The 26,170-nt window shown below is 38.5% G+C and overlaps 1 protein-coding gene and 1 pseudogene across 1 annotated transcript; one reads left to right on the top strand and one right to left on the bottom strand.

Annotated features, from left to right (window-relative positions):
* Positions 1–4,518: 4,518 nt before the first annotated feature.
* OTUD1 (OTU deubiquitinase 1) lies at positions 4,519–7,570 on the bottom strand. The gene has a single exon (XM_019754201.2). The coding sequence runs from the start codon at positions 7,181–7,183 to the stop codon at positions 5,744–5,746; it is 1,440 nt and encodes a 479-aa protein (XP_019609760.1). The 5' UTR covers positions 7,184–7,570; the 3' UTR covers positions 4,519–5,743.
* A 17,345-nt stretch (positions 7,571–24,915) lies between these two features.
* On the top strand, positions 24,916–25,493 carry LOC109459587 (large ribosomal subunit protein uL6; annotated as a pseudogene).
* The last annotated feature ends 677 nt before the right edge of the window (positions 25,494–26,170 follow it).

Genomic DNA, 26,170 nt, shown 5'->3' with positions numbered 1-26,170 from the left:
GAGGAATGACTACAGCGCAAAGATGCCTGCCAACCTGGACTGCTCCCGTTGGAACAGTGAGAGAAATAAACTTCTTTTTGTTACAACAGCTTAACAATTAAAACTGCACTGTCCATTCTTGTGTGGACAAACTGCCTTCTAAATCAGTATAGCCATCTCTTTGCAAATTGCCGCAATTCTGAGTACTATCTGCTGCCAATAGCAACTATCAATAAGATGAAATGGTAATGAAAAACCTACCAGAGAACTACTTTATTTTGAAATGTTCAACATACATCTTAGGTCTCTTCTTTGTCCTAGAATTCTGTTTAAGCAATTACTGAGGTTTCTGTTTCAGGCATCTACTATTTGAGACATGAGCACTGTTTAGATTTAAAGTACAAAACATAATTGTTTACTCCCACGAGGTCTGGCACTTTTCAGCAAGATGGTAAAGGCAGTGAAGTGACAGCTAACTAAGAATTTCCTGACTGTACTCTTTCTCTTCTTTCATTCCTATTACATCACCAGTATAGCTCATATTTCACTGTAAGAAACAAAAAGCGTGAGTGTTTCCTGTTTGTCATTAGAACTGAAAGCCTTATTTGAGTTTATTTTACAAATTGGCTGCACAGGTGTTACATGACACTTTGGTATAAATTCCCTTCACAGTTACCTATTTTGTACACCAGCTTTTCGTACCTTGATAAGCTAAGAAATACAACCACATTGTGCAGTCCTAAAATTATTCAGAGAACTTCTAAGTGGAACATTAGTTTAGATGCCATCATTACTTCAAGCATACAAGATTGACACTACCTCTCTATATAACTGCCAATCTGCTTGGCATCAACACTTGCTAAAATCATTCCAGTTCAAAGTATAAAATGCTAGGGTCATAGGGGTTCTACTTTAACTGCTTTAAAATATAAACGTCCATATCCCACTAGAGTTTTTTCAACTCGTCATTGTCTATTTGTCGGTATGTTAATGCAGGGTCTACTAAATCTATTCAACTATTCTAATAAATAGAAGGGGGAAATGCTTTACTCTCATGGAAAAGGGAGGCCAGGATGAGAAAGACTAACTCATTTACCCAAATGTAGACATAATACGCATTTGTTAAAGAAGTATTAGTTACCCGGTCTTATTTTACTGTAAGTACTTTACTGTAAGTATTTTACTTATAGTAAAATAAGACTGGGTCTTATATTATATAAGACCCGCTCTTACGTAAGACCAGGTCTTACATTAATTTTTGCTCCAAAAGATGCATTAGAGCTCATTGTCTGGCTAGGTCTTATTTTCGGGGAAACACGGTATAAAACACCAAAATAAAAAGCCCAACACTCTATGATCCTTTAAAATGCAAAGGGACTGTCACACCTCAGCAATCTGCCAAGGAGTCAAAGCCATTATACCCACGCCATCATGAGAGCCTTGTCATTGAGGGAAGATTAAACTATATTCAGTTAATTTTACAAAGACAAATAAGTGTACCATAGAGAATTTTATCAAAAGCAGTTATTTTTTGTATTTTACACATGAACAAGACAGTACGATTATTTATTCACTGTCAGAAAACAGGCTAGGTAAGGTTTTACAAGTAATCTGATGATAATGAACCATCTCTGTGACCTTTACTCATAGAATAATTGTGGCTGACCTAATCTACAATAAAAGGAAATACAGATATTTTTCCCCAATGGATGTTTTGATCTGATTCATGTTACTTGCTCAAGCTCATTGACCAACTGTGTAAACATGCAGCCAGTACTACTGAACCCAACAGTCTGAAAACATATTGGAAATCTAGCCAACATTTTCTTCCCAACCAGGCTATACAAAGAAAACAGCAAAACTAGGAATTGAGTAGACTGGACTTGGGATGGGTAGAATTCCTAAAACAAATCACACCAAGTCCCTCTGGACAAGCAACGCCTTCAAAATCACTTCAGATTAATGGAAGTTGCATTTTTAAATAATTTTTCTTGATTCAATTCTCAAGATGTTTGGAAGATGACAGATAAAATTAATAAATTCTAATTTCGGGTTTCAAAACCTAGTTTTCCATTACAGAATTCAATACTTTTATGTCTTTTTATAACACTATTTCAGTTTAAAATGCTCAGAATTACTCCCATCAGTGATAATTCCCAGTAATTTTAGAGTCAAGTCAGTTTTATTTAATCTCACATCCACCAACTAAATATTTTTCAAAGCTTACATTTCCCTTCATTCCTCATTCAACAAATATTTAATGGGCATCTACTTTGCTAGGTACTGGGTTAGGACCCAGGGAGTCAACAGAGAATATAATAGCCTATGCCTACTGAGCTTAGTTTATTTAGAGAATGAAAAAATTAAATACCATCTACTTTCTCAGTGCCTCCGAGATAAACACACTCTAGGGATGTCAAAAATAAAAAGGTCTGGACTTACAATTTCATGTGACAAATAACTGTTAAATGTGAACATGTTACACATTTGAGTTATATATACACTTTTGAATTTATCCAGTACATTTACCTACCTATCAAATTGTCAAATGTCCAAAGGTTTAAAATCTCTTTCTCTTCTCCAGTGCTTTTCCTCCATATGAGCATCATGGTAAAATTTTAGTTTAATTTTCTCATCTTTTAGGGAAAGAGGAAAAACACAAAATAAAAATTAATAAAGTAGTGATATTAAGATACTTTCTTTTTTCAGTACAAAAATCATGAAGAAAACATTGCAACATACAAATATTTACCCATGCTGAGGCTAACCATATCTGATGTTCAAGGGATCCTAAGGCATTTCCTCTCCTTATAAAATGTGGCTTCTGAGAAAAAGCTTTGTGAAAACGAAAATTTTGCCATATCAAGCATATGAACTACAAGTATAGAAAAATATAATTAAAGGATCACATGTACACGTCCACTTATCAATTAGTGGTTTACTATTCAGTCCAATTGAATATACTAAATTGAGTATATTTTATCTTATCTTAGAGGAGAAATTTGAGTGGAAAATGAACAAAAGTTTCAAGGAATTAGTTTTTTGCCAAAGTGTTGAAGTACTATGCCATTTTAGTTTTTAAACGAACAGTAATCCAAACAAATCATCCTAATATTTGTTTTTAATAAAATTTTCAATAGTATGATTTTCATACTAATTTACCTGAAAAAAACCAGTTGGGTTTACTTAGAGATTTATCCCCCCCATGTATTTTATGGGGAAGAAAATAAACTCTAAAGAAACTTTATCTCACAGCATCAACTGTTTCCTTCAGTTTTGAACCTCTTAGCTGTTATGAGACTAACTGAAGGAATGAAATGTTCAATAAATCTGCTTGCTAAAAGTAAGTGTTAACCACATTTCCACCTCCTGGACTGTTCAATCTTCAGTGATCCATGACTGCTACTGCTAACAGATAAAACCGGTATGGCAGTAGAAAATAAATATTAAGCATAAGAGAATGACGAATACTACGTATCTTGGAAAAAAACAAACAAAAACTAAGCCATAGAAAGAGGATGGGTAATACATGACAACCTTTAGCCAAGACAACTACAACAAAAAAACATGCTGCCATGTAACACAATCTTAGGATCCATTTAATTTAAAAACATTACCTTGAGAATCTAAATCAAGGACTTGGAATCCTAATTTAAAAATGAAAAAAGACACAGAAGAACCTATTAAAAACAGTAATGGGCTTACGGAATGCTTTTTATGAACTTATACCTAATGAGTTCATTGATTTGTGTACATTTTAAGCATCCCTAAATGTTATACAGCTCTAAATAAAATGGAGAAAGGGGGAAGAACCATAATTAGCCAGATGATTCAAATAAAATTTCTTACCAACTTACATAATTGGTGAAGTGAAGCAAACTTTATCTTACCTACAAAACCAGAGATGCATGCATAGTTAACATTTACACCTTTGACAAATTGTCTTTTCTTGATGACCAATGGCATCCTTCCAAAACGTGGTTAAGCAATGGACTCAAGCTCATTTGTGTCTATAACCATGACACTAAACAACTAAAAAGTAAAAACTTAAAACTGTTTTCTTTTCCTTCAATAAACATACCCAGCACTACACATATAGGTGGATTTCTCAACTAAATGTGGTTACACATCTTAAAATTATTGATTCCCATGGTTTCAAAAGGCCAGGCTAGATAATTAGGGCACTGCTTTTATTCCTCTTTAAAACATTAAAATCTATAGAGTGGAACACAAACTATGATATTTAATTAGACATTGTGCTGGTTAACAATACTTGCACTTCACTGTTCATTAGTCGATACATCTGTAGTTTTAGATAGGAATTATAATTAGAAATGAGAGCAATTTCTTAAATTACTCCACCTTTAAATTGTTAGCCTTATTCTTTGAAATTACTAATGATTATTCTATCTTGTTCATGTGAGAACATAAAAAAACCTCTCATAATTCTGACATCACACATGAAAAAAATAGTGTATATGTAATAAAGTTTCCTACAGACGTCACTTTACAATTTAAAAACCACTTTAGCCAAAGACATTATAGAAGTAAAATTATGCATTTTATTCATTCATTCCATCAGCTGAGAATTGTTCTATTGTACAAATACAGTATTGTACAAAAAAATCACAAAATGTTACAAAATAAAAAAGTACAAACTGCATTACTTAATAAATATGACTAAAAGTAGTTAAAGTGGAAATCAGATAGATTTTAGGTTGGGAACACTGACCCAGCAAACCATACAAGCTCTGTTTATAGACATTTTTATTTATACATAATACAGGGCAATCCTATTTTGCCTTTTGAAAGAATTTAAAAGGAATAAAGACAGTATTCTCCTGCTATACAATAACTGCCAAGTTTGGTTCAAGGCATCAATCCTATTAGTTTTCAAAACTCTTAGTTGAATCCAAGAAGGCATATATAAAGCAGGAGGCTTATCTTATCACAAAGTTTTATACCATGTTAAAATTCTTTTATAACAAAATGACAAATATAAATAAAAACAACTGAGCACCAATCTACTCTAAACATCAACCAGAGGACAGAATAATCACTCTGCCATCAGCAAATATCAGACTCACATTCAAGTAACAGCTGGTACTATCCCTTAAAGAAAATTCTTCCCACAATCTTCCCTTAAGTATTTCTCTTTAAAAGGTTGACCATTTCTAGAAAAATAATGATTTCCAAAACAACAAATCTATTTCATCAAAATGGAATGGGCCAATCACCTGGTAACATGAATGCATCAATGTCCATTTGAATTAATTATCTAATTGTAAAATTCAAATTCAACAACACAAAATAACTACTAATTCACAAATTCTGTTCAAAATAATAAACTTCATATAAAGCACTTCTCTGGTTTATGCCAAAAAGCCATTTGTCAAAATGGGACACGTCATAAAGTTACACCAATTTTTTTAATGTTGTGCAAAAATACATTTTTATAGAAAATATATTATCAGGAATGAACAAATTTTCACTGTGAGAAATTAGCTTGCAAATTAAGTAGTGCTAACTTTATACAGCAAATTATAAATAACAGTAGGATCACCCAAAGCTACCATGAAACATCATTTAGGTGCCCAGCAACCTTCAGCTCTGAGAAAAACATTCAAAAAAAAGGATTAAGGCATTACACCTACTGTAAATCTACCAGAAGTTTAAAAGTGCTATTACCCTGATTAGAGTTCATATAATTCTCCAAACACAAATTATGTATGCACTTTTCCCAGGGTGTAAGTTTTCAGACACTTCAGGAGCATGCATTTTGTTCAATATACATTTTGGAGAGAGATATGGCCATGGATTTGGCAAGTTCTTCATCCCGTTTTCTTTGCACTTGAGTCTGTTTGCACCAATTGTCATACTCTGGATTAGGATAGGAGTGATCGAACACTGCATCATAATGTCCATTGCTGAGCCAACTGAGCCAAATACTAGGCCTTAAGGAATCCTCTGGGCCCAAATAGTGAATCATGGTAGACACCGTGGGGCTCTCCAACCTTCCTCCAGTCGTTAAGTGTATATTCACATTCAGCATCTGCCCCATGGCCAGCAATTCCGGGTACCCTGCCCATGCCCCGTCCTGAGCAGCAGCGATGATAAACTCCCCCACGTCGCCCTCAATCAGGGGGCTAAAGTGGTCGAGATGATCCGCGATGTAGTGCACCGTCTGTTCCCTCAGTTCCCGGTGCAGGCTCTGGTCCCCGTACACCGTCTTGCTCACCGCTCGGTAGAGGCAGTTGCCATCGGGAATGATGTGAAATCGGTACTTATTCCTCTGTCGCAGGTACTTGTCCTGCCGCTCCACCTCCGCCAAGTACAGGGCCAGTTTCTCGTCTCTACCATCCGACCTGGAGACGATCGCCGCCTCGGCTGCGCCGTTCTGCGCGGCCTCGCAGCTTCGGGCCGCGGGTGCCTCGGCCTCCGGGCCGGGCCGCCGCCCCTCGTCCGCGCCGGGAGGATCGCTGCGGTCGCTGGCTCTCTCCCAGACCCGGAGGCTCCTCTCCGCCGGGTGCTCCTCACCCCACGGGCCTGGGCTGGGCTCCGGGCTCCCAGGGGGCGGTGCGGGACCCCGGTGCTTGGCTGCCGCCAAGGCCTGGCGGTGCTCGCTCAATCGGAAGCTTCGATCAGGCCCCTCCCGGGCCGCGTCCTTTCCCGCTGTCTCGGGGCAGTCGGGCCTCAGCAGCTCCTCCAGGAGCCAGGCCGAGGAGCCCCGCCGCGGTGGGACAGGGGCGCCGGGCGCGGGGGCCAGCAGGAGGCAGCGTCCGCGCTGGGCGGCTGGCGCCGCGACGCCTGGATCCGGCCCGTGCAGCACGAGCCGGTCGGCGCCCAGGGCCCGCACGGTGATCTGCGCCGTGGACTTGTAGTGTTGCGGCAGCGGAGGCTTGCAGGACCCGCCCGGGGGGCCAGCGGCGGCGGAAGCGGGCGCGGCGGCCCCAGACACCATCTCGAAGCAAGAGAAAGCAGGCATCTTGGCGGCGGGGGCGGCTGCGGCTTCCCGGGGCTCGGCGGCCGCGACGGGCTGGCACTCACCGGTCTCGGGCTCCGGTGCGCCGCTGGCGGGTCCCGGGGTCTGCAGAGAGACCTTGAAAGGGGTGGCAGCGGTAGTGGCGGGCGGAGCAGGGGCTGCGGCCGTGGGTCCCGGTCCCCCGGCTGGGTAGTGGGTGCAGACGCTGCTGTAGAGCTGCATGTCCTTGCCCGCCGCTCGGCCCCTTATAGGCGCGGCGAGCCCGGGTGAGGGGGACACACCCTCCGGGCCCAGGGGAGGGGGCCGGCCGAGCGCGATGACCCAGTGCCCCTAGAATAAAAATGACCCAAGGGCCGCCAGCCGGCCGCGCGTCAAGAGCCGCAAATAGTGCGCGGGTCCCCGCCAAATTCCTGCTGCGCCACAGCGCGCGGTGGGGGCAGGGAGGGGACGCGCGCTCGACCCCTGTCGGTGCACTCTGCTCGCAGACCCGGGACGCCGCGCCCGCTGCCGCTGCTCCGGCCCGTGGCGGCCGCTGGGGACTCTCGAAGGAAGCCGCCCGCCCCGCTGGAGCGCGTCCCGCCGGCTAGGAGCAGAATAGGGCGCGCGGAAAGGCCGGGAGGCGGGGCCGCGGTTGTTTACCTCAGGCGGTGCGCCCGCGTCACGTGGGCCCGCTGGAATGTGCAACTCGTCCCGGCTCCCATTCAATTGTGCGGGCTCGCCCCGCCCCATTCGGTGGACGTTATGGGCGTGGCCCCAGGCTCTGGCGGCGGCGCGCGCGGGCGAGGCCCAGGCTGGAGCGCGCCGAGACTCGGGCGCCTGCGCAGTCAAAGGATTCCTGGCATCACCACCCCCGCGTGACTCTAGTGGCGGATTCCCCTTCTTCAGCCACAGGTGTCGACGCAGCATTGCTGTGCTCGGGATTGTGACGGGGAAAACGCTGCTTCGGGCAAGCTAGGAGGCTTTGGAAGCTTGCATTTCGAAGGAAGCTCCGGGCACCGTATAAAGGACGGAGCGCGGCCTTAAAACCTGCATGATCCACCATTCCTGCTTGCATTCGCCTCTGCCGTCTTTTTAGTGAGCTCCTTGGATTAAAATGTTACGGTTATGTGACGCCATCAGTCATCCCCAGCACTTTGCTGCCCTGCTAAACCGAAACCAAGTTTTCTGTACCCCTAACTAACCCATGTCGACTAGCAAATACATGACTTGGGCGAACGGAAGCCTTTCAAACAGCATTTCGAAACACCAAATGCCTAACGACCTCGGGCCTTTTGAAAATAGGTGCTGCTGTAACCATACGTCAGGCAAAGTAGAGAGGGGGCGTGCTGCTTTCCGAGGTCGGGTGGAATATTGAAAACATTTCTACCCAACTGTGAGATGTACCTTACTTGTATAGGAAAAGCCAGAATAGTCACATCAACAACCGCATACCGACTATATAGTATCGGGCAGCTTTCCTATATTCTGAGCTTTGACCAAATGCTAAATTAGCAGGCCCTGAAGTTCAAATTGAACCTGGAAACTATCTCACCGTTTCAGAGATGGGGAAATAGCTGTAGGTGATGGTATAGGACTTTCTCCACTCTTCTGATGGAATGTAAATTCATGAATGAAAAGACCTTGTCTTGTTAGCTATTATAGTTACATGCCCTAGTACTGTGCCTGGCACATAGTTAGAGCTAATTAGTATTTACTTAATTAATTAATTAATGGAAAACAAGTTCCTAAATTTTCTCAGTAGAGAAGCCAGGATTATGATCCTGCTCTCCTGACCCTAACCAGGGCTTCCAATTTGCCATGGGGGTTGTGACAGGCAGGATCCCAGCAGTAAGTGGCCCTTTACCTAGGTCACTCCAACCTGTTAAGTAAATCAACTCAGGAGAAGGTAAAACAACTGTCTATCTTTTCAACTTCTGAGACTACCCTATTGGGAACTTGTGCCCCCAGAGCTAACTAGATATGGGATTGACTTAGATTTCATTGCTGCTTTTTGGGATATCTTGCTCTGTGTAGTAAGCACTTACACAGAACTCTACCCTTAGCCATTCCATACCTGGTGTTCTGAAACAGAAGACAGCACCCATTGTGTTCCTAACAGAGTTAGCATAACAGGAGCCTGAAGGGAGGTAAGGAAATTATTAAAAATTGAATTCTAAAGCAAGAAAGCATTGTAACAGGTTTAGGTCAACAAGGAAAAAAAAGGTACACAGAGGACAGGTTATGTCTGACATTCCAAATTGGGAACAGACAGATATAAACAAAGATGTGAAAATTCAAACCTTTAACATACATGAAAGATTTTTCTTTCTCCCCTTTTAGTTTGTGTGCAAGTGGTGGACTATGCAAAACCGTATATTCACTATGAAAATCAGTGTCCACTCTATCTCAGTCTGGAAAGTCTTACTGAAGAAAATGATATTTCAGGAAACACAAAGCAGGGTGTCACCAGCCTTAGAAATGGGAATTGTTTTCTGCTCTTGGAGTCTAAGAGAAGGCAAGGCTTTACAAGTGATAGCAAAGAGATTAGAGTGGGAAAGAGACAGAGGCAAATCCGATTGCTTGATACTCCATCTGAAAAGAATTAGTAATGATTCCATTCTGGAAAATCATCTGTCGGCATATTTTGGTGGTGTGCAGAAATTTGGCAGAAGTTTAGGAAAATAGGATTCTAAACCAACTTACTTGCAGAGTTATTGAATAGGCTAGAAAAACAGAAAATTCAGCAACTATCAACCAAAAAGTAACAACAAGACAACTAATATGTTAAAACAAAACAAAAAGAACATGGCATTTAATTAATACATATTTATTGAACACCTGCTATGCCCCCAGAATGGTGACAATTACAGAGAATTCAGAAACAGATTCTGTTATGCAGCCCAGGGAGCAGAAACCTAGCCATCTAAGCCATCTTTATAAAATAGGATCAATCCTGGCATGTTTTGTGAAGATACATTTATACCACCATCTCTTAGTCACATCCCTTTAAAGATAATAAAATTCCCAAACTCCTCCCCTCCCCAAAAAATAAAACTATAAAAAATACAAATGTTTGTCCATTTATTCACTCATTAATCATTTCTGTATAAACCTAATATGAAAAGCAATCTTGAAAAAGAACAGAGTTGGGGGACTCATACTTCCCAATTTCAAAACTTACTACAAAGCTACAGTCATCAAGACTGTGTTATACAGGCATAAAGATAAACATATAGATCAGTGGAATAGAATTGAGAGTCCAGAAATTAATTCATATGTTTATGGTCAATTGGACCTGATAGGGTGGATACCAAGGCAATTCAACAGGGGAAAGAGTAACCTTTCCACAAATGGTGTTGGAACAACTAGATATCGGCATATAAAAGAATGAAGCTAGACCCCTACCTCAGAACAAATACAAAAAAATAACACAAAATACATCGAAAGTAAGCTAAAACTATCAGATCCTTAGAAGAAATTAGAGGCAGAAATCTCAGTGGCCATGGAGTAGGCAATGATTTCATAATGTGACCCCAAAAATACAAATCACAGAAGAAAACATAAATAAATTGGACTTTATTAGAACTAAAAACTTTGGGCTTTAAAGGACACCATGAAGTGAAAAGACAAACTGAAGAATGAGAGACTATATTTTAAAATCATATCTGATAAGGGACTGTGAAATATATGAAGAAGATATAAAGAAATCTTATACTTCAATAATAAAAAAAACCCAATTTTTTAAATGAATGAATAATTTAAATTGACATTTCTCCAAAGAAGATATACAGTCAATAAGCACATGAAAAAATACTCAGCATCATTAGTCACTAGGAAAATGCACATTAAAACCCCATAGTGAGATATACTTCACACCCATTAGGACGGCTATAATAAAAAAGATAGAAAACAGCGAGTGATAGTGAAAATGTAGAGAAATTAAAAGCCTTATACATTTCTTGTGGGATTTTAAAATGGTGCAGATAGTTTGTAAAACAATTTGGCAGTTTCTCAGAAAATTATACATAAACTTACTATATGATCCAGCAATTCGACTCCTAGTTATATAATGAAGCAGAATGAAAACATATGTCCACACAAAAAGTTGTACATCAGTGTTCATAATAGTGTTATTCATAATAGCCAAAAAGTGGAAACAAACTGTTATCCTTTAATTGATGATAAACAAAATGTGGTATATCCACACAATGAAATATTATTCAGCCATAAAAAGAATGAAATACTGACATACACTACATGGGTGAACCGTGAACATTGTTCTAAGTGAAAGGGAACATATTGTATAATCCCATTTATATGAAATGTCCAAAATAAGCAAATCTCTAGACATGAAAAATAGATTAGTGGGTGCAGAGGCTCGGGAGAAGCGGGAATGGGGAGTGACTACCAATGGGAATGGATTTGTTTTTGAAGTGATGAAAATGTTTAAAATTAAATTATTGTAATCAGTAGATATTGTGCTTTTTATAGGGATAAGCCAAAGAATGGAGAAAAGGCTGGGAAGTAGGTGTAATCATTGACTCCTATGTTTAATCTTGGAAAATGTGCTGATCCTTTTGATAAACAGCCCAACAGTTCCCCTAGTGATTAGCAATATGGTTTAAGTTCCTGCTTATGCAATGACATTTCTTATCCTGCGGATTCAATGGACTATTGAGAATAGGGAAGGAAAGTCAGGGCTTTTATTCAGGGGGAGGTTCAGGTGACATAATCTGAACAGAATAATCTGTTCCCATACACAGCTTTGAATCACTCCAGCATGAAGGGCAGGTGCCTGAAGATCTCAGGTGCTCCTAGAATTCTGTTCATCAGATTTGGTATTATATTAGGAAAGGAGTGGGTAGACCAGAAACATTTTGTTCTGTGCTCTGTTGCCTGCTTCTGGTTGCCTTAACCAATGTGATGATCAGGTCTACTAATAATAACTAGGCCTGCTCATTTCAAAGGAGAAATTAAAATATAGCCTAAGGCCCCTGACATGGTTTGAATGCTTGTGTCCCACCCCCCCAATTTATATAGTGAAATCCTAATCTAGAAGTGGGGGCTTTGGGAAGTGCTTAAATCACAAGTGTGGTGCCCTCATAAATGGGATTAGTGCCTTATAAAAGACACTCCAGGGGCCCTAGCCCCTCACCCTATGTGAGGACACAATGAGATCTCTGTGAACCAGAACCAGACCATACTGGCACCCTGATCTCAGGTTTCCACTTTCCAGAACTGTGAGAAATAAATTTGTTTATAAGTCACCTAGTCTGTGCTATTTTGTTATAGCAGGCAGAATGTAGTCCCCTGTTTATAAAGAGCTAACATAAAGTAGGAAACACACACACACACACACACACACACACACACACACACACACACACACCTTAAACAACAATGCTGTAAATGCAGTAATCTGTTGCTGTTGCCAAGGGTGTTCTAACATAATTCAGTTGTCTGATTATACACCAACATTTTAAATATCCACCATCTTCAAATATTGACATAGTAGTTAAATATCTGTAAACAAGTGAACATAACAACATGGCTTACCCCTCCTAGACACCAATGGGGAGTGAGGAGGCAACTTCACTTTCTACTCTCCCCCTATGTGGGTAGAAGTCCAGGCTGACAAACACACCCTGAATGACTAAAAGGTCAATTGTAAAAATGCCCAGCCATTATATCACTATTTTGCCAAGACTTAAGAAAAGCAAAAGACGGAGGATAGACATTAAGTTACTTCAAAATCGCTTTTTTAAAATGTGTGTTGTGAAATATTAAAGAAATGCAAATATAAGGCTTTTAAATCTAAGTGTAGATATATGTTTGTGAGTTGGAAAGCAAAAAAATATATAGTCATTGTAGAGATTTTCTTAAATGTGAGGTGATTCGAGCTGATTTTAGTATGAAAGACATTCACATTTTCATGATTAAGGTTAAAAATTTAACTTCAGTGGTCTCAATATTATCATTTCATTAGAATTCCAGAAGGATACAGCTAGAAGGAAATTTGAAAAAAGAAATAATAATTTTGGGTAGAATAAAGAAAGAATTGGGAAGAAAAGTGATTAAAAAAAGAATTTTTAGATGGTCAAGTATAGGCAACTGTCGGTGAAATCAGAATCTGTGTGTGAAACTATAATGACCAAGCTGATTATTTGGCTTCATTAGTAATTAATATGTATATCACATGATCAATTCAACTGTATAACTAATGCTTATAATATTACTAGGGTGCCTGGGTTAAGCAACCCACAGTCTGGTTTAGTGATCTTATATACATACTGTCCACACATAATGACAGTCACTATGGATGGGGAAAATGGACAGGATACAGGAGAAAGTACCTTTTTACGTGAAATTTAATCCATTAGTTCCGAGAATAGGTTCTCAATCATCTATCTATCTATCTATCTATCTATCTATCTATCTATCTATCTACCTACCTACCTATCTATCTATAATCTGTCTTTCGTGGCATATATAACTTTCACAAGTGTTACACTCCCAAGTATATACTGAGGTTGGGGGGGGGGGAATGTGAAGAAGTAAAACATGGAAATATACTTTTTATCCCCATAAATATTAATGACGCACCAGTAGCTGTTTCTCATAGATGAGGCAGGATGTGGATCATGAGTAATTCCCTCCTATTTATGAAAGCAAACTTGGACGAATTAAAGAAGAAAATCATATGAATAAATTTGTATCCACACTAATTTATATTTTAAAAGGCAATAATTTCTAAACTAAAGAAATTTAATACAATCAACAGCTGATTGCAATGTGTCAGTGTTTATCATCTGTCAATTGAGAACTTCTTTGCACTCCATTCACCCTGACTGAAGAATCATAATGATTCACCCAGGAAAATGCACAACAAATACAGTGGAAGAAGATTTGAAAAAAGAAATTCATGGCAACTTCAAAAAAATTAAAGATTAGTATTATACTAGTTATCTATTGCTGTGTAACAAATCACCCCAAAACACAATGGTTTAAAGCAACAGTACACATTTATTGTCTTTTATAGTATATATAGATCATAAATTCACAAATCATTTGGTTTGGTGGTTCAGATGTCGCTGGGGGCAACAGTCATCTGAAGACTTGACTGAGGATGGAGTATCTGTTCCTAAGTGGGCTCACTCACACGAGTGGCAAATTGTTGCTGGCTGTTGGCATATGGGCTTTTCCCAAATGGCTTCTCTGTATCGTATGGCATGGTGGCTCATGTCCTTCAGAGCAAGGGTGCCAAAAGGAGCAAAGCAAAAGTTTCAGTGGCCTTTATGACCTAGACTTGATGTCACACACCATTACTGCTAGCATAATCTGTAGATCACAGAAGTCAACTCTGATTCAGTGTAACAGTAGACTACACAAGAAAGTGAATACCATGAGGTAAGGATTACTGTGGGCCATCTTGGAGACAAAATACTATAAAAACAAGGGAAATATGATTAGAAAGGGAGCAGTACTTCTCCTTAGGTAATGAGAGATGGGAGATATCTTAAGACTGATATGTTGAGACTGTTGGAAAGCGTGGAGAAATAACTACAAAGAAAGGCTCTCAGGAACCTAGCACCTAGATCTGGATAAAGGAGAAAGGATGATGGCGCCCAGTAGAGCTTAACTCCTTGGCATATATTTTAGGAAAACAGACTGTGGAAGAGTAATAGCTGAAGGTCTGGCAGTGTAGGTTTGTACTAGGCTCTTGCTCAGAGCTTAGAGTCCAAAGCATCCTTCACATTTCCTAGAGATGCTTCCTTTAGGTCATCAAACTCATTTCATCAAAATACAAAGGTCAAGGGTCTCAAGGAAGATACTATTCAATAGTAAAGCTTGTGAACACATCTTCAAGGACATGGAACAGAATCAAGAGCAGTAACTGGACTGGCGCCATATGTCCGTTCCTTCTACCAGGTCTGTATTGTTACCTAGCTGGGTTCTCTATAAAGAATCCTATGAGCACTACCAGGGCCACCATGGCATGAAGACAAGGAAAAGAGGAAATAATTACTATCGATCACTTAACATGTGTCAGGCACTGGGTTAGGTGTTTTCTACACACTGATCATTTAATACAATCTTCCACATTTCACAAAAGTGAAACTGACATTCAGGGGAGTTAAATGTAGCAGGGTCTGCTAATTTTCCCCAATGTCCATTTTTCCCTTCTCCCTTTTAATTCTAAAACCTCCATTGTTTTTTGCTGAGTACATGGCTGGCCAACTAGAGGCTATGATTTTCAGCCTCCCTTGCAGTTAGGTATGGCCAAGTGATTCAATAACAGTCAGTGGAATGTGACTAGAACTGATGTGTGTAATTTGTAGGTCATGCCTTTTAAAAGAGTGCTTTTCACTGCCCTATATTTCCCCCATTCCCAGCAGGCAGGAACATAGATGTGGTGCTGAGTCAGCTTCCACAATGCAGATTACACCATACCTTATGGCATAGCAAAACCCAAGTCCTCAGATGACCACTGAAGCTGCCTACCAGCTTGGACTGCCTACTAGTTCTGTTTTTAAATGAGAGAAAAATAAAGTAATATATTTTATGTAAGCCACTGTTATTTTTTTATCTCTATTAAAGCAGTTAAACCAGTATTTTAACTGATGCATTAACTTGTCAGAGATCTTCCAGCAGCAAGTGGAAGACCTGACAAATCCTCTTTCCAACTTCTACTCTATCACCTCCTGCCATACGCTTCGAGAAGGAAGATGTCCTTACTACAGGAGAATGTTATTTTTGCTCTCAATGCTCTTGTGCATTCTAAGAGTTCAACAAACATTTGAAAATGAGAATTCATTCTGACAGCTTTTAGGTCCTTATTTAGTGAAGAGCCAAAATTATGATTCTTCTATTGTTGATTGCAATCTATCTCCATTGTGATGAATAGTATACTTTTTAGAAGTTGGGCTCTGCTTATGTTCTGTTTTGGGGTTCTGATTCATTTTCTTTGGAACATACATCTATTTGAGGGATGTTAAATTTACATTTTTTTCAAATGCAATGAACATATTTTTTCTGTACCTTATACAGGTGCTTACCATCTTACCATCTTTATATAACTCTTCCTATTCATACTAAAAATAAGAACACATAAACTTAATATTAAGCCAATACCTATTGGTGTGGTCATAGTGGTTGGTAATAAAATACTGAACTAGTTCCATATTCCTTGATAAACAGCCAACATACTATGGCCCCTGGGGTCTCCCAGCTGTTCTAGTATCTGTGATCTTAGCACACCTGTATATCCCTAGCACCAAGGAACCAGAAGGAAGCTTCCACCTCTGTGACCTGAGTCTTTTTTGATTAGTGTTTGTATCCTATTGGTTTCTAAATATTTTTAATGTAATTTCCAGGAGCATGTGCAGCCTATGGCTTGTAACTTAGTTATAGTTTCTATAGTTCTTCATTTCAATAATGCCTTTGTGAAACCTATCAGTATAAAGATGCTATCCTCTTGATAGTTTTATGTCTTCCCAAAAACTTTATGTATACTTCCATAATTCAGAACACACATTTGTGACATTCTTCCAAGGCCTTCCTACCAAATCCACACTTATCTACACACACACACACACACACACACACACACACACACAATTGTTAAGCTAACACAAAACTGCACTATGGGGAGATAAATTAAATTAAGCATAATTCAAATTTATTCAAAACTACTCTATAGTTTAACCACTTTCCCAAATAATTCTATGTTCTCAAAATGAAAAATAGCCTGTTTGTTTACACTGTCAAGTTATGTTCTGTAAAGCTGGGCTCCACACTTTATATAAAGCCACCCTTGCAGTGGTAATTATGGAACAAAGCCCTGTTTAAGTAAACTAAAACTTTCTGACAATTATAACATAATGCATATAGCTTTTATTGTTAGCTATAGTAATCTTACTTGAAAAATATATTGGAAATTGTATGATATAAAACATTTAGCATAGTGTCTGGCATGTTATCAATACAATAAATATTAGCAATCATTGTTATTGTATTGTTGTTATTATGATAACTCTAAATAGCAAATCTCATCCTGTTACTCTCTTCTGCTTAAGATCCTGCGTGGCTTCTCATTGCTTTTCCTCACACAGTTTAGTGGGTTTGGTGATGAGATTCTTGGCTTCCCTTTCAGCCCCCCGTCCCAACACTCATGGTCTGTCTCCCCTTTATGTTCCATAGGGAACTACATTAAGTGCCCTAACTGGACCATGTGTTTCTAATCTCTAGGCTTTTGCACATACTGCTCCCTTTGCTTGAACACTTCACCTGAATAACACTTATTCATCCACAAGTTCTCAATTTAGAGGATGCTTCTTCCATGCAAGTTTGAGTTCGATGTCTCTTGTCTATGCATTCATAGCAGCCCATGCCTCATTACACTGATGCACCATGCGGTTATTTGCCCATTTCCTGGTTTACAAATTTTGTGAAGATAAGGAAATGATCAGGCCTTTTCCCCTGATCATTTAGACCTTTCTCCATTTAGGCCTTTCTATTAATACTATGATTGTTGAATTAATCAATGTTTAAAGAGGAACTTGTGCTTTCTTCCTAAAAACAATAAATCCTTTCAGTTTGACAAAGTTCGCATATATCTAAAAAGACTAAAATCAAGACAGAAATCTATATTAATATTTAATTACTACATGTAAATATATAAACACTTCTTACATCTTAGACTGCAGCCTATATTTTCATTTCATGGCCTGTAAAATGGGGAAAGGATATTTACGCAACTGTAATAACATTGAGGGCTGTGGAACAAAGAAAAGTTTATAAATACCACATTTATTACAATTGTTAGTACTAGGTTCATAGGCACCTAGTTATATAAATTTTATGTCCTTTCCCTATTAAGCACATCTTTAACCAATGTTTTTGAGATTAAAAAATGCTCAGAGTATGACTGAATTATATTATTGTTTGAAAAGATGAACCATATGTAATTTACCTCTTTACTAAATGTCATGATAATAGTATACTTATTTAATTGTGGTGTAGGTACTTTTTTTAATCCAAGCAACCTGTAATCAAATACATCTTGCCATAGGAGAGAGATAAATGTACATTGAAAATTGAAAGAGGCAGATGAATCTAAAAACCTTAAAATAAATTCTAATAACTAGCATAATTAATTATATCATATTTAATTAGGAATCTTCTTTGAATTAATTTATATATACCACACACACCTGGTGATTAGATTTCTACTCCAGTGGTAACAAGTATTCTGCATTCTTGACAATGTTTCAAACACTCAAATAATGACTTAGTTCAAAATTAAAGCTTGAAAGGGAAAAAGGGGCCCTCAGCCTTCTGAAAAAGAATTTTGAACCAAATGTCTGGAACCCTTTCCCAAACAGAAAATTAAATAAATTCCTTGTTACAAATAAAGGAACGTTTGATGCCTGTGATTTAAGATCACATTTTCTGAAGGAAGCCAAGACTTAGAGCAGGCAAATTGACCAGAATCACTTTCTCTATACCACTTTTAGGTGGGAAAAAGAAAAATAGGTATAGAGAAGTGGAAATGGATCATTAGACTATCTGCCTGAAAAAGAAAAAAAAAAAGGAAGTATTGCAAGTAAAGACGCCCACGTTAGAGGAAGGAGAGGGAGTCATGTCCATAGATGTAGCCTCGAACTAGATTGAAGACAGAGTTTCCAGGAATAAGGTGTGGTCAAAAGAATAAGTTATTAACTGAAAAGACAACCCACAGAATTGGAGAAAATATTTGCAAATCACATATCTGATAAGGGACTTATCCAGAATGTGTAAAGAACTCTCACACTCAACTGTAAAAAAGAAAAAAAAAGAAAAAGAAAAAAAAACAACAACAACAACAAAAAAAAAACACTCAATTTTAAAAATAGACAAAGGGTTTTCAACATTTTTCCAAAGGAAATATAGGAATAGTTAATACGCCCATGAAAAGATACTCAACACCATTGGTCTTTAGGGAAATATAAATCAAAACCACAATTAGGTAAAACTTCTCACTGTTGGACAGTCTTTAATCAAAATAAACACAAATCTATAGAGACAGAAAGTAGATTAGTGGTTGCCTAATCTGGGGAGCAGGGGATGAAAGGGAATGAGGACGTGGGAGTGACTGCTGATGGGTACAAGATTTCCTTTGGGAATGATGAAAATGTTCTAAAATCAGATGATGGTGATGGGCGCACAACTCTGTAAATATATATTTAAACTTTGAACGTATGCTTTAAACTGGTGAACACCACAGTATGTAAATTATATCTCAATAGAGCTGCTACAAAAGAATGAATTACTAGGCGTATTATCAATACTCAGTTCATCCTCTTCCTTCCTTAAAAAATGTTTCACTCCTTTAACTGTCCATATTTCTTGAAAAAAATACATATGCTTGTACCTTAGTAAACTGAATTGAACATCTCCTATTTTTCTTCTAAAAATCAAGTAACAAAATTGTCATGTTGCTTCTTCTCTTTTCTGGTGTCAGGGATAACCACTGTAAAATATGGAGTCTAAATAAAGCAATCTCCAGAGAGATATTTGAGTAATCCTCCGAGTATACTCAAGTTATTCTTATTATCATTCCATAAGACTTCCTAATGTACACTGTACTAAATTTGCTTGCACTTCAAAACGTCTGCCGTCACTCTGCAAATCTCCCTAATATAAGGATTTACCACTCACTAAAATAGCTTCTGGTTAAACCTTTTTGGATTGCTAAATCTCTTTTTTAGTTGTTATTACATCTGATCTGTCCTTCCCATTTTAGGCACGTACGCTCCTCCTGAGCTAAGCATAGAAAGCAAAAGAACCTGAGCATGGGGAAATGCACAATCTCAAAATAAATGGAGGAAAATGGCAACTTCTCTTTTTCTAGAGGGCTTGTTTTTGACTGTGCTTTTTCTTTTTCTTCTTTTTTTTTCCAGAGAGAAGTTTCCTATTTCTCTGGCTCTTCCAGTGAGGTCAGAGCCTCAAAAATACCACACGGTAACATTTACTTGGACATTTCCTCAGAAGAGGATTAACGAGGAAGAGTTTGGGTGGTTACGAATGAGTCAGAGAGATAAAAGATGAGTCAACGAGTGTTGTTAAAACTGTGGTCCTTTCACTATAACCTTAGGGATATTGGATTCTTTGTAACTTGGCAAACATAGTCATATATTGATTTGTTTAATGGATTCCCATTGAGTATGATAGTGAAGACATAGGCAGACTGTCCCTACAATATCAATAGATTCTATCAATCGTTATTTGATACGTGAAGAAAATACTAGACTCAGGAAGCAAGGCTTTTACCACATAGCAATTTTTGCATTACTGAAAAACTCTCTACAAAGAAGGGCACCCTTAGCTGGATCTCTGTTTACTCAATAATAAACAAAGATCAAATGACCTTTATTAAAAACATACAAATTAAAAATAAAGAACATTCAGGGGAAGCCCACCTCTTCTCAAGCCACTACTTGATAACTATCTGATTACCTTCACCCTCAGGAAATATTTTTAAGAAAATACTTTTGAATAAAACCACATAATAGTGACTACTAACATTATTGACCCTATAGTATGTTCCAGACACAACTTGACATTTTTTCATTTATTAGCTCAGTTCAAACTTCCAACCATTTTATGAGATAGGCATTATTATTATCACTACTTTACAGATGAGGAAATTAAGGTAAAGAATATACAGTCAGTGGCAAGGTAGGGACTTGAACCCAAGGCAGCCCCACTTCACAGCAAACACTGGATTGCTGTGCCTACCCCTTTTTCAGGAAGAAAGGAAATTCCAATTAGCCTCATGAAAAGATCTTTGTGATGAAGATGAGTCTATTTAGTATTGACTCTGGAGATCTTTTGTGCTTTTTTTGAATGAAATTTTTGGGACCCATCTGAAAACTTGGTGTAACTGAAAAGAGAGTGTTACTCTATCAATGCTGTGTTTATTCCTTGAATCAGATCAACAATGAATTGCATGGATACCTAAGTAAACGGAGTAACAGCATTTGTCAGAAATAGAAAGGGGACTCCTAACACATAAATAGTAGCTTAATTTAAAGAGACTAAGTTTGTCAGTGATAACTGGAGTTTTGCATCCACAGCTTCCCATCTTAGGAAAAACTGTAAGGACGTCAGCATCTGAAGCTCACTAGAAAGGATCACTTAACTCAAGGTGTAGAAGCAGTACCACTTCATTCAGATGTTTTCACAGCTTTAAAATAGTTTATTATGTTTCTCTTCATTTTATAACATATCTAAGAGCTTTACATATTTAAGGCATTTTAAAATATTTTAATACATTTAAAATTTATGACAGGCAAGTCATAATACCACTGAGACCTATTGAGACATTGGTGATATTTGCTGAAATTTATGACATAATAAGTGATTCCCACCAGGAGTCCAGAAACATAATAATGGAGAGATAGAAATATTTTTACTATTTTAAAAAGATGGATACAATCATAATTTCATAAGGTTACACAAACTAGTTAAATATCAATATTTTTTTTTACTGGAATATATTAAGCATGATTATCTATCATTGGTAATTCACTATGAGCTTTCCAGAAAGGGACTCTTTCATTCATTTTTCTTGGGACAGTGCTCAGTACATGCCCATTTTTCTTGGGAGAGTGCTCAGTACATGGTAGGAAGTAAGCAGTTATTTGATGGAGTGACTAGGTGCCAACAGAAGCTCTGATTGGCTTCTGATGACATTCTAGAGATTCCTGGGATTTATTAGGTGGAGCAGATGGTTACCAGAGTGTTATAACATGCTAAAGATTTAACAACCCCAGTTTTATCAATTTAACATGTAATTAACGTCATGTATAAGTACAGAGAGACTGCTAAATTTTAGCAATAAGAGCAGTGAACAGTGCTAAAATGTCTGTATATTACTTACAATATTTCTTGCTACTTATTAGCATCAGAACCAAGCACTGATATGTGCAATTGTTACATTTTTTTAACTGTGGTTTTCCAGGACCCATCAGCTCCAAGTCAAGTAGTTGTTTCAATCTAGTTGTGGAGGGCGCAGCTCACAGTGGCCCATGTGGGAAATCAAACCGGCAACTTTGTTGTTAAGAGCACCTTGCTCTAACCAACTGAGCTAACCGGCCACCCCAACAATTGTTACATTTTTATAATGATTTTCACCTGACAAATATTTGACTCCATTTTGCAAGAGAAAAAAAAAGATTCACAATTGAAACCACTGCTCTTCCAATGTAACCATTTGGACAAGATGAACTCATTCAAAGGTTTGCAACCTGTTGGGAAAAATAATCAAAGGAATTATCAAAAATAGAAAAGGAGTCTTTGGGGTGGCCAGTTGGCTCAGTTGGTTAGAGCGCAGTGCTCATAACAGCAAGGTCGCTGGTTCGAGTCCCACATGGGCCAGTCAGCTGCACCCTCCACAACTAGAGTGAAAACAATGACTTGACATGGAGCTGATGAGTCCTGGAAAAACACACTGTTCCCGAATATTTCCCAATAAAAATTTTAAAAAAAGAAGAAGAAAGAAAAGTGGTCTTTAGTGGTGAAAGGTGGTAAAAATTCTGCGGTAGAAATAAATAACTGTATATATTTTTATTATATGTGCTTATATAAATAAATATTTCATTAAATAAATATATTTATATTATTAAATAATATATTTATATATGAAACTATATATACAAAGGGTGCCAAAATAGTATACACATTTTGGGCCGGCCCGGTGGCTCAGGCGGTTAGAGCTCCATGCTCCTAACTCCGAAGGCTGACGGTTCGATTCCCATATGGGCCAGTGGGCTCTCAACCACAAGGTTGCCAGTTCAATTCCTGAACTCCCACAAGGGATGGTGGGCAGTGCCCCCTGCAACTAGCAACTGCAACTGGACCTCGAGCTGAGCTGCGCCCTCCACAACTAAGACTGAAAGAACAACTTGAAGCTGAACGGCACCCTTCACAACTAAGATTGAAAGGACAACAACTTGACTTGGAAAAAAGTCCTAGAAGTACACACTGTGCCCCAATAAAGTCCTGTTCCCCTTCCCCAGTAAAAATCTTTAAAAAAAAAAAAGTATACACATTTTAAGAAAGGAAAAAAATGATTAAAATTCTAATGCTTATTATATACAGATGAATACGTCACATTTGACTTCTGCAATAACAGAAGGTGCTCAAAATGGTTACCATCAGTGTAATTTTAATAGTTTTTTCTTTCTTAAAATGTGTATACATTTTGACACCCTCTGTATAATGCATATATTTATATATAATACATTGAAAAATATTTCTGCATGTAAAACTATATATTTCTGAACCATGTCTAACAGTTTCTGAACTGTAAGCTTGGCCACAAGACTCAGACTGAAGTCAGTGAGAGGAAGAACTGCCCACTTCCCTCCACCCCTCCTCCACCATTCCTGTCCGCCCCATCCCTCCACTCTCTCCATTGGATTGCTCTAGCCTAACTCCAAACTTGAACCCAGCTTCACCCAGGCACAAGTAACAGAGAAAAACCTTGTTTCCTGTGGCCATTATTCAAGTTGGGATGAACAGAAAAGGTCATGGGCTGACTGGCAGGGCAGGACTCTAGTGTTCCTGGGTTCCTGCACTAAATACCTCCCTAAATTTCTTTCTTAATCACCTAACATAACATAACTTGCATTGCTCTTTATTTTTTTAATTAAAGGTTATTGGGGTGACAATGGTTAGTAAAGTTACATAGATTTCAAGGGTACAATTCTGTAATACATCATCTATAGATCACATTGTGTGTTCACCACCCAGAGTCAGTTCTCCTTCCATCACCATATATTTGATCCCGTTTACTCTTATCTGCCATCCCCTCCCCCTATCCTCAGGTAACCACTAAACTATTGTCTGTGTCTATGAGATTCTATTTGTTCATCTTGTTCTTTTGTTGCTTTCAGTTTTATATCCCACATATCAGTGAAATCATATGGTTCTCGACTTTTTCTGTCTGACTTATTTCATTTAGCATAATAATCTCAAAATCCATACATTTTGTCACAAATGGCACTATTTCACGTTTTCTTATGGCTGAGGTGCAGCCACTATGAAAAACAGTGTGGAGGTTCCTCAAAAAGTTAAGAATAGAATTACTGTGTGACCCAGCAATCCCTCTCCTGGGTATTCACCCAAAAAATCTGAAAACATTTATATATGTGCTCCGATGTTCACTGCAGCTTTATTTATGGTGGCCAAAACATGGAAACAACCAAAGTGTCCTTCAATAGATGATTTGATAAAGAAGATGTGGTATATACACAATGGAATAATTTGCATTTTTCCTTAAATCTCCAAATATTTAAATATTGAGTCTTAATCTCCAAACCATTACGTAATGCAAATTTAAATTTGGGGGAAGGGAACCTGCTTTGAGAATAGGACGTGGGTTTCTTTTTTTCTTTATATTTGTCTACATTTCCCAAAGTTTTCAAATACCAAAATAGATAGGTATTGCTTTTGTAATCAGAGAGAAAAACAATAAATCATTAAAAAGAAATAGAATATAGGAAGGGAAAATAAGCAAACGTCTTCACAGTGGTTGTTAGGAACAGTTGAAATCCAAACTTTGGAAGGTGATTTTCATTGCCACTAAGATAAGAATAAACATGGTTTACAAAATGCTTTTACATACATTTTCCAATGTATGTTAGCAATTATGAGAGGCAAGTTCCTCCCCACTTCCTTGATATACAGGAGAGATGTGAGGAATCCAAGATATATGAGTCAGTCCCAATTTTCCTCCACATTCATGTATTCAGCAAATATTGAACACCTATATTCCAGATAAAGAACAGGTACTTTGAATATAATAGACAACAGAATAGATATGACTTCTGTCCCGTGAAAGCTCACTGTCTAGTTGAGGAGAAAGGAGAAAATGTAAACAAAAAATAATTAAAATATTGAATCTACTCTCTGCTACATCTACTGCGAGGATGAAGACCATTCTCAGCAATCAGACTGCAGACATTCCAAAAAGGTGGACATCACTCTGCAGGGAAGCACAGTTACTGTGAAGGGCCCAAGAGGTACCCTGTGGAGGGACTACAGTCACATCAAAGCAGAACTCAGTCTCCTTGGAAAGAAAAAGAAGAGGCTCCGGGCTGACAAATCATGGGGTAATAGAAAGGAACTGGCTACTATTTGCACAATCTGTGGTCACGTACAGAATGCGATCAAGGGTGTTACCCTGGGCGTCCATTATGAGATGAGGTCTGTGTGTGCTCACTTCCCCATCAACATCGTCATTCAGGAGAATGGTTCTCTTGTTGAAATCCGAAATTTTTTGTGTGAAAAATACATCCTCAGCATTCGACTGAGGTCAGGTATTGCTTGTTCAGTATCTCAAGCCCAGAAAGATGAGTTAATTCTTGAAGGAAATTATATTAAACTTGTATCAAAGGCAGCTGCTTTGATTCAACAAACCACAACAGTTAGAAACAAGGGTATTAGAAAATTTGGGGATGGTATCTATGTTTCTGAAAAAGAAACAGTTCATGAGGCTGATAAATAAGATCTAAGTTGTCCAGCTACAGACACACCAAGATGTGATTCCTCAAACTTATTTGTGATATTTAAAAAATGCAATATAAGTCATGATTGGGGGAGGTGGGGGGAAGCATTTAGTCCATGCTATGAGGAGGTCAATTCCCTCTAGCCCAAAACCACCAGAAACACACCTGTAGTTGAACCAGTTAGTTTATTCCTAATTGAGGCAAGGAGACACCGTGTGTAATTGTGGCGTGTCACAGTGACAGGATGTCAGGAAGATCTGGCTGGGTTATTTGGGAGAGGGCCTAAGGAAGTGGGGGTTTGTTGCAGGTTGGAAGCTGTGAGAAAGTGGGGGCAATTCTATGACCAGGCACAGAAGCAGCAGTCACTAATTTAGTACAAAAGGGGAAAGTTCGGTGTTTGTGGGATGTACAGTGGCCTGGTCTGTCTGTGCTTAGACGAAATGATGAAGTAGCCTCACTTTGTCTCATTTTATTATGGTCTCAAAGTGACCTTGTCTAAGTTTGATATTCTGTGAGATTCTTTTTGTGTCAGAGCAGAATAACATGACCTAGCTGTGAATGCCAGGACAGTTTCTGAATGTCAGAGACTCCTCTTTACTTTCTTTTTTTTTTTTTTTTTTTTTAAAGGACTTTATTGGGGAAGAGTGTGTACTTTCAGGACTTTTTTTTTTCCAAG

This window comes from Rhinolophus sinicus, linkage group LG02 (genome assembly GCF_036562045.2).
Source record: "Rhinolophus sinicus isolate RSC01 linkage group LG02, ASM3656204v1, whole genome shotgun sequence".
Lineage (NCBI taxonomy): Eukaryota > Metazoa > Chordata > Mammalia > Chiroptera > Rhinolophidae > Rhinolophus > Rhinolophus sinicus.
Note: the sequence above shows the minus strand (reverse complement) of the source record. Positions and strands in the feature narration are given on the sequence as shown.